Source organism: Glycine max, chromosome 17 (genome assembly GCF_000004515.6).
Source record: "Glycine max cultivar Williams 82 chromosome 17, Glycine_max_v4.0, whole genome shotgun sequence".
Taxonomy (NCBI): Eukaryota; Viridiplantae; Streptophyta; class Magnoliopsida; order Fabales; family Fabaceae; genus Glycine; species Glycine max.
The window spans coordinates 13546740-13556367 of NC_038253.2; the positions used below are offsets into that span (position 1 = coordinate 13546740).

General features: G+C 33.9%; 1 protein-coding gene across 4 annotated transcripts; it reads right to left on the minus strand.

The window, feature by feature from the left end:
- Positions 1–569: 569 nt before the first annotated feature.
- Positions 570–5270, minus strand: LOC100792451 (AP2-like ethylene-responsive transcription factor ANT). Of its 4 annotated transcripts, none has more exons than XM_006600846.4 (9): positions 4306–5270; positions 3475–4165; positions 2992–3074; positions 2775–2783; positions 2511–2599; positions 2310–2383; positions 2164–2214; positions 1966–2045; positions 570–1445 (listed from the first exon to the last, which is right to left on the minus strand). In XM_006600846.4, exons 1-9 carry the CDS (start codon positions 4610–4612, stop codon positions 796–798), a joined length of 2034 nt encoding a protein of 677 aa, XP_006600909.1. In that variant the 5' UTR covers positions 4613–5270; the 3' UTR covers positions 570–795. The 4 variants fall into 4 exon arrangements, with proteins under 4 accessions (XP_006600909.1, XP_014625550.1, XP_014625548.1 ...); XM_014770064.3 differs by having other exon boundaries at positions 1966–2042; positions 2140–2214; XM_014770062.3 differs by having other exon boundaries at positions 2140–2214.
- Positions 5271–9628: the final 4358 nt, after the last annotated feature.

Consider the following 9628-nt stretch of genomic DNA (forward strand, 5'->3'; position numbering starts at 1 on the left):
TAAGGGCCAATATCATCATTAGAGTGCTTATAATAATATAATAAAAGAAAATATGTAAAAAGTTTTTGCAACTATGTGGCTTTCCTTAAGGCAGCAGACAAATTGCAATACGATACATGCCCATTAAGTCATCAATCAGATCACATAAAGTCATTCTGAGGTAATCTAATTTTCCACCCACTGCCTTTTGTTTGAATTAGGTAAGGGGAATATCTGCTTCCTTTAGACAAAGTTTATCAATTAAAAAAGTGCAAGTAATGATGACCCTGGACGTGGTGAATCAGTAGCAATGACGTGATCAAGAGGATCATTACGGTCAAAGGGATCAAATTAAAATTAAAATTCATTATTCATATATATCTCAAGGCCCAGTTCTGCTTAATTTGGACACATTCTGAGCTGGGTTCTGTACTTAGGAGGACCAGCAATGTTGGAACTAATGATCAATATTGAATGGTGTCTCCCCCCATATTGCCTTAATAATTTCACCCTCTCAATCATAACCTTTTTATAGCCCTTCTCGTCCGTTTCTATCATTGAATTGACAAAATCTGGCTACAAGGATATGATTAAAATGAAAATTCAGGAGTTCTTTACTAGTAAAATGTTAAAAATGTAACGATCTGAAAGTTTAAATTAAACTTGCTGATAGTGATAATAATATTTAGACCCTCAATTTTACTAGCTACCAACCTCTTTCCTCTCGTGTTGTCCATGCATGCAAAACAGACAATAAAAAGGATTGAAATTTTACTTGAGTGAACAAAAAATTAAAAGGACCATTGAGCTATGAAACTATGCATCTGTCCAAGCTGCAAAAACTGGCATTTGAGGCAAAGTAAGTGCTGGCCTCAAATGGGGTGAAGGGTCCCAAGAATTCACGTTATTTGGATTAGTAGCCAATAGTTTTGATGAAGTTGAAGGCACTCCAGAGAGCATTGGCAAGCTTGTCCTATCAGGGCTACATTCTCTTGAGCTGCTCAAACTTGTGGCCAATGAAGAAGGATTTGACACATGTGTTCTCACCTTACTTGATTCCTCTACTTCTTGATGAAACATGTTTTCCAAAGCCACTGAGAAGGACTGGTTAGTTCTGTCACTCTCAATTCTCGGTGGAATATTCTGCTCAAGTTGCTGAGAGGATTGTTGGTAGAGAACCATCTTCCACTGATCATTTTGGGTCTCACAGCTCTTCTGATGCATCAGAATTGCAGCTTCTTGAGTGTCCTCATATGCAGAAGGCTTATTGTGATTTTGATCAATGTACTGAGTTCCATTGTCCGTCGTCTCTTGGTTGCGCCTAGCGAGCTCGCTGCTAAGAAGGTTGCTGCTTGCCATGATTTTCTCAACATCATATCTTGTTATGTCAAAGTTGGTTACAGCATTCGCTCCTCGGAATTTTATAGCAGCAATGTCATAGGCTTCAGCTGCTTCCTCTTGTGTACCTAGAGTTTAATTTCATAAGACTAATGATTAGCTTGTTGTGCCAATATTGGATCTTTTTTTTTTTTTTTTGTTTTCTCTTTGGTATAAAACAATGGATCATTTTTTTGGGGGGCCAGACACATTGGAAAAGTACTATTTGGTAAAAAAACATATGAGTTCAGTTGTTTTTTATGCTACAAACATTGGATAAGATTTTTTTTAAGTGACAAATTAAGATTCAAAGTTAATATTGCATTATACTGAATAACAGCATTAGTAAAAGCTGACTATCCGGGACTCAGTCCTCTACAAATATTAAAGTGGCTCATGCATGATCAGCTTTATCGTGACTGAAAAGATGAGCACCAAATATTATGTTGTCAAAGTCATAAAGCACCCTCTCTGTGGCTTCCTACTATGGGGAAACACAGTTATTGGTACATGAACACATTGATGCATGCAAATAAGGTAAAAGAAAAAGTACATTCAGAACAGAAAAATAAAAATAAGAGTTATTCAAATTAGTATGAAAGAACTCACTGAAGGTTCCAAGATATAGATCTTTGTTTCCAGCCACTCTACCAATTCGAGCTTGCCACCTTCCATGTTGGTGGTGTCTGCTATCAAATGAACCAAGTTTGAAAAAACTTTAGAAATTTCATTTTCAGATATAAAAAATATTAGTATATTACTAATCAAATTGTAATTATATACTGAGTGGTTGTTGGCCTATGAGACCTTGTTACTCCTCTGTACATGGAAGCCCCTCTTGAGAATCCACTGCTTTTTCTGAATGAACAAAAGTGATAGATGTTATGATTAAGGAAAATAGTTGTTGACTATTTGATTTCCAAATGACAAATATATAGCAACAAGGATTTTACCTTCTCAAATGAGCAACATACTCTTGTCTAGTCATGTTCTTCATTTCCTCAAGTTCATTTTGATAATTTTCCAACTTTTATTAGAAGAGAATGGAAAAGAAGAAAAAAAATGCCATAAGATTATTATTTTAGTCACAGTTACTGAAACTTGAGTCAGTGGAAACATGGAAGAGAAAAGAGAAATAAGTTATTAGTTATTACAGGAAAGTTTATGTGAGTGGAGGGTCCCCAATACTTGAGTGCAGCTAGATCATAAGCTCTTGCAGCTTTTTCTTCCATATCATAACCCCCTAAAATCAAAAGTTTGGAATGACTTGAATAAACATCAATTTTCCTCCTTTGTTGACGTCATAAGCATTTTATTTAATGATATCTATCTTTAACTGTCTGGTTAATCTAAGCTATAAGAATTTCAACCAGAATTTTAAAAACTAAAAGATATTAAGGTCTTATAACAAACATTACCTAAATAAACTGAGATTCATCGTAATTTCGGTGGCATTCCCCGCAAAGCAAAGACATAACACCAAAAAAGAATAGTGAGTGGTGACTATAAAAAATGCAGATCTTTGCTGCAAAGGAAACAGTGGAACTCAAATAGATAGATATGTTTGACCAAGACAATGCACAAGAGAAAAAACAAAAGAAAAAGTGATTGAGAATATAGCCCCTTTCTTAATACCTTGTCTTCCTTTCCTGCTTTGCCCCTCTTTCTTGCAGCTGTTGTCCCAAAGATGAGCTTCATATCTCCCAGTCCACCTATGCCTGATACACAAACACCCTTTAGAAATAAAGAGAAAAATCATAAAACACAAAACACAAAAAGGGTGATGAACAGTTAAATGTGTTGGAGGATGCTCATTGCTCATGCATGAACCATGACACAGAATCTTATGCAAATTAAGTGAACAAAGTCATAAACAACTGAACTACATATTATAGCCTTATTGTTTTAAAATACATGAACATATTAATGTAATGTTAATTAAGTGAGGATGTTCATGCATTAAGCCATGAAAACCATGACACAAAATCTTAAGCAAATCAAGTGAACAAAGTTACAAACAACTTACTGAACTATATTATTATAGCTTTAACTTATTGTTGTTTCAAAATGCATAAACATATTAATGTGATGTTAATCAGCAGAAGAGAACTAACTAACCGTGTTACACCTCTATATTGAGAGGTTCTTTGTCCAAAGGTGTCAATGGACTTCCTATGAACAATTTGCTTCTGGTCAACTTTTTCAGATCCCCTCTTCTTTGTATCCATGGCAGCAGAATCAATGACAGCAGATGAAGCACGGTGTGAACTTGTGACGCAGCTAGACTGAGAGCTAGGACTCATGGACAAGCTCAAAGATTGCAAGTCACCATAAGCCATTGATCCAATGGACCCTGATTCACCACCATTTTCCTCCACATGATGAGGAACAATCATCTTTGACTCATGTGCATGGCTAGCTTGGAAGTTCCTCACTCCCCAACTCTTAAGGCCAGCAACAGGAACAGAAACAGCATCATCACCCATGTTTTGAACCTGAAGATTGTTGTTGTTGTTTTCTGAAGTTTGGCTTTGCTTGGACCCTTCTAACATCATATCATGGTTTCTCAAGGTAGAGTAATATGCTTGAAGTTCTTGTTGCTGTTGTTGTTGAGTGCTAATGTGTTGGACATGGTTTTGGTAAGTTTGGTTATTATTTTGGTCACGGCGTGAGGGTTGGTTGTAAAAAACACTGTCTAAGCTCAGAGGCATTGTTTCTGTGGCACTACATTCATAGTGATGATGAGGGGTCCCCATTGCTTCCCCACCTAAGAAGTTCTCCAGTTTTGGTGTTGAAGTAGTAGCCATTGCTTCACAAAAATAGATAAAAATTAAAAACACAGTGATCAAGAGGCTCAACAATTAGTATATAGTGCACACACACAAAAAACAAGGTCTCCCAAAACAAGACACAATATAGCAAAAAATAAAATAAATTGGACTAACTAACCTTGTGCTTGTGACCTGCTCACAGCTTCCATTCCATAGAGAGAGCCATCAGATTTGAGGGGCATGATAGGCAAAGCTGAATACAATCCAACATTTTCCGCTTCAAGTCCATAGTAGAAACCATAGCTACTAAGTGGAGTAGTGTGGTAGAAGCTTGTAGGAACCACTTCAGCGGCAGCAGAGGAAGGTTGTGTGTGTGTAGAAACTCCTATATTATTATTATTCATTTGAGGAGAGAGTGAGAAACCCAACCAGTTGTTGTTTTGATTATTAAGGTCAACAGTGTCATCATTTTCCATACTCTTCATTTTTCTCTCTTAACAAATCACTCACTCACTCCTTCACCAAAGAAGGGAAATATATCTATCTACTCAAATACTAATAATTGGGAAACCATATCCACTATCTAGCATCCCCACACCACCATTTAGACCAATTTTTTTTCCTTTAGATTTTGCTAAATAAATAATTTTTGTCTTGGTTGCAAAACTGACGGCCAAATCTAACAAACAATGTAAAAAAATCTATCTAGGTCCTGCAAGAAACTGCATCATCTATAAAACTCTCTCTCTCTCTCTCTCTCTCTATTATATGTGAGTGTGTTGGTGTGTATGTAATGTATATAAGGGGTGTCTCGGTGGACACATTTCTAAAGGAAACAAAGCAAGTTCCTTTAAACTAAACAAAAAGAATGTGTTCCAGCAAGCAATGCTAGGCATCCTTCCCGCATTCCATGGGGATCCGTGTATGAGAAAGACCTTCACTTTTGCTTTATTCTACTACGCTATCCCTCCTTTCCTTTTCTCTTTTATGCAACACTCCTTAGTCTTAGTCCTTGTTATTAGACCTTAGTAGCCACACTCTTGTATTAAATTAATAATAACAATTAGTTATTGTTATCCAAAAAAGACCAGTGTGCTGCATCCCACAACAGGCCTCTTTTTGCACACTGGATGCGAATGCAACATCAAAGACCAAAACCATGACTCTCTCTCTCTCTCAAATTTATTGGTCACACTCACATCATGTTACAATAAGTAAAATTGTTTATAAGCTACTGTCCGAGAATAAAGGTAGACAATATAGGACTTTTCACAATTCCCTCCAAAGATGTTTGTCACAATAGACAACCCTACTAAAATATGATCACCAAGATAGAATATAAGTTCTAATATTATTTTAAATTTTATCTTAAAATCAATGGACAATAAATAAAATTATTTAAAAGATACATAAGTTAAAAAATTAAAACAAACAATATGAGACTTTCTTAACACTATATTACTTTTATTTATGTCTAGATCGCATGTATCCCACCCAAGTTAATCCTATTTAAGTATAAGATTTGACAACAAAACCCTCCCGTCAAGTATTTAAGTGGATGCACATTGCAGAAATAAATTTATATATTTGTATTTGTATATATATGAATAAATGAAGGTTCATTTAATGTGATGTGGGGTGTTGCTACTTTGGTTGCTTGGTTGGTTTTGGTGTCTGAGTTCCTGGGGACGTTGAATTAGATTTCACGGGCCGTGGACAACGTGTCCCTCCCTTGAGTCACTTCAAAACAGTTTTGCAGATCCTGCTGCTCTCTGTGGCTGTGGACCCCTAGTACTACTACAACTTTGCAACTACAGGACAGGTATCTGCCACCCTTGAGAGTTATAGGGGTTGGCTCTTACGACGTCGTTTCCTTCTAGTCCAACTCTCTTGTCCTCCACTGCACAATTTCAATATGGTGTGGCTTAGTCTCTCTCCTTTTGGCCATCACACAATTTACCACTAGGTCTAACCAATAACAGTGATATTTCAAGTTTCAACCACTGGCCAGTGACCTTGTTTTTGGCCTCTTGGCACTTTCTTCCTACTGGGGTCATCTCAATTTTGTTAACTAATTAACTTAATAAAATTCTCACTACCCACATTCACTATTTTGATGCAGCTATTGTAACTTCAACATTTTTGGAGTCTCTTCAATCGCATGAAAAATCACAATTATCGTAGCTGTGATTGCATCGATTATACTTATCTACACTATTTTGACCATGGATTTGGAAATTTGTTTCTTATGCACCAAATCACTTCGGGAGTAATTTTCACGTTTTATTATTTTTCAATTGGACGTGAAAAACAGCTCATACACACATTAACGAGTAATAACGATGTTGAACCAAACACACTATTAGGCAACTAAAGGACGCACACACGCTACACTAAAGAACTTTAATATTGACATGAAAAATTATATATCTTTAACGTGTGATTATATCGTGTTTAAAATTTCTTGGACTAACAACAATTACAAATTACATGTGAGATTAATCTCTAATCCGATAGATTTAGAAATACTCCTAATCTCTAACCAAGACAAAAAAAATACACAGAAGAAATATTACTTATACATTCATACAACAAATCTTATAATTAAGAGAGTGAAAAAATAAATAAATGATGTGATATAAAAATACATATAAAAAATTTTATATAAATTATTGTATGAATTACTATAATTTTCATAAAAATTGCAACTAAACCTCAACCAAAATGCTAAGTGTAATTTAAAACTTACTTTTATTAGTTATTATTAGTCGTTGGAGTTCTATAATTAGGGGATTAGGGAAAAAAAGCACCAGAAACTAATACAAGCTTACTGGCATACCTGTCCTTAACAGTTCTAGGGGGACCTATTATTGTTGGCATTCAAGAACATAAAAGGTTCAAGATGAGCATGCTAGATTAAGTTTCAGGAATGTTCACACTACTAATTAAGGGTGAATGGTGCTTTATAAAGTCAAAGCGTGGGATGGGATGGGGGTGGGATACGGAACAAAACACTAGAAAGAAAAATGATATTAGGATGTGATCTAATGTGGCCCAATGCTACTTGGGTTACCATGATTGTCTACGCCACTCATCAAGCATCTAGAATAGAGAACTTTTGGTATAAAACTATAAATAGAATAATAATCTAAAAAAATTATTGAGGTGCATTTTTTTTAATGGGATGGCCCGGATTGTAGTCAATCAATACTTACATCAAGACAAAAAGTGTGATAGAGGTGAAGTCACTAACATTCTTCAACAGGGAAACTAGCAAGTGGATAATCGTATTCGCCCTATATCAGCACATTAATTATAGCAACCACACAAACTTTTGCTACATCTTTTAATTAGTTAATTATAGCAATTGTTATTTTCTCCCTAAGTTGTGATTTGTCATGACTCATCTTCAACATATATACTGTATAAAGCAGTCCTTATACAGTTTACACATCCCAACAAGGATTTTTTTGTTGGTTTCCCATTGAAATGTATAGAGGGTGTGAATTTTATCCAAGAGGAGCTAAGGGAAAATGTGCCATTTTCTGTGGAGCAAATCTAATTCAAAATTTGAACCATTAACGTGAAAAGTGTGTGCTAATGTTATTGCCATATGCGTTTTGGTGAGGCTAATAAATAGCAGCTCACCACTTCGAGAAGCAAGGATGAAATAAGACTAGAAACCTACGATAATTAAATTATGCACTCTTTTATTGAAGTACATATATTTCTTGCACGATGAAGTGAAGGCCTTTAATAAAGATAAGTGGATTTAAATTTTATTGTATGTAGTGGAAGTGTGGGACAATCAATTTCACTCAACAAACTTACCTTTATGTGATGCATACATTAATTAAAGCCTTATTACAAGACATTCTTGGTACAATCCTTGGCAGACATTTAATAAAGTCTGGATTTGTGAAACTACAGTAACTTCACATGAAGCACAACAACAGCCACTAAAAAAAAAACCAAAAAAAAACAGCAGGATGTGAAATTTTAGCTCAATAATCTTTTTTTTTTCTTTGCCTTTAATTAGCATTTGAATTTAGAAATAGTTGTGTATACGAGGTGTATTTGGATGTGTGTTTATAAATTTGATTTTATGTGATCTTAATTTAATTTGTACGTGTAAATTTTCAATTGTTGGCTTACGATTTCGTAAAAATCTTCATATGAGAAAATTTTAGCTTTCAAAGGGTCATTTCACTAACACACTTATGCATACACTATACACTTGGAAAAAGAGTAAATTTTCATTTTAATTTTTAAAGTTAAAAGTGTGAGTTACTTTAGTTTGACTTTATAAAATTTCTGTTTTAATTCTTGATTTTAGAAAACATTATTTACTTTAGTATTATATACACACACACACACATATATATATATAACACTAAAAAGTAAAATAAAAAAGAACAAGTGGAATAACTTTTATAAATCTGGAAATTAAAATGAAGATTTTATAGCTAGAAATCAAAGTGATCCACACTTACGATCTCAGACACAGTGAGTTTACTCCTTGTCTAATATTCCAAGATCCAAAAACAAGGAGAAAGGTATATAGTTTGAACAAAATTAAACTCCTTTTCCGACAGTTTTTGACGTAGACCACGATCACATTGTTTATTTTTTTTTTTGGCAGGCACGATCACATTTCTTTATGATCTAACTTGAGAAGCAAATCACTTGCCCTAGTTACTATCGCCATATTTACGAGGAGAATGATTATAAATATATACACACTTTCCTTTTCATACCCTTTTTTACTGTATTTTCTTTTTTCTTTTTTCTTTTCCTTTCTTACCACATCACTTGTTATATTTCTTATTTTCTCTTTCTTTTTATCTATCTCTCATTTTTTCAATTCCATTATAAAAAATGGAGTTTATGTTTACACAGAGGAAGGTAAGAGATCATAAGAGTGAGGAATTTTTTCTTGTCGCCCTTTATCTTCCCTACACCAATTTTCATAAATATGCAAAGTATTTTTTTTTTTCAATTTAGATTTTCTCTATCCCCGGCTCTCTTTATGATACATTCAATTATTTTGTCACACGAGGAGTGCTATTTTCTAGCACACTTTTTTTAACACAAATTTTTCTTTTAATTAAAATTTATTAAAATTACAAAATAAGAAAAAGTGAAATCCATCAAATTTACAAATTAATTACAATAAATTTCAACCAATTATAAAGTTGTGTCACAAAGTATATTGCTAACATCTTTATTTGACAATTTTTATATTCTCTTTTTCTTTTTATTTTTTTCCCTCTCTTCTACTACACTCAATTAACAGTATAAGATATGAGTCTTATTAACCATTATCTTTAGAATATTTTTAAAAATCAAAATGAGAAAATATTTATTATAAAAATCATATACAGGAGAGTGTAAATTTTTTATAAAAAACAATTTTATGTATCAAAAGTCTTTTTCTTTTTAATTTTTTAATTAATGCGAAAGGATACCGGTCAAGATTTATGATAATATGGGGGGTGTTA

Bases quoted from the DNA above. Each gene is read 5' to 3' on its own strand.
- LOC100792451 (XM_014770062.3), bottom strand. From the start codon at position 4,612: ATGAAGAGTATGGAAAATGATGACACTGTTGACCTTAATAATCAAAAC. The intron at 4,166-4,305 runs GTTAGTTAGTCC...ATTTTTGTGAAG, and splicing joins GAGCAGGTCACAAGCACAAG to CAATGGCTACTACTTCAACA. The intron at 2,384-2,510 runs GTAATAACTAAT...TTCTAATAAAAG, and splicing joins CCACTCACATAAACTTTCCT to TTGGAAAATTATCAAAATGA.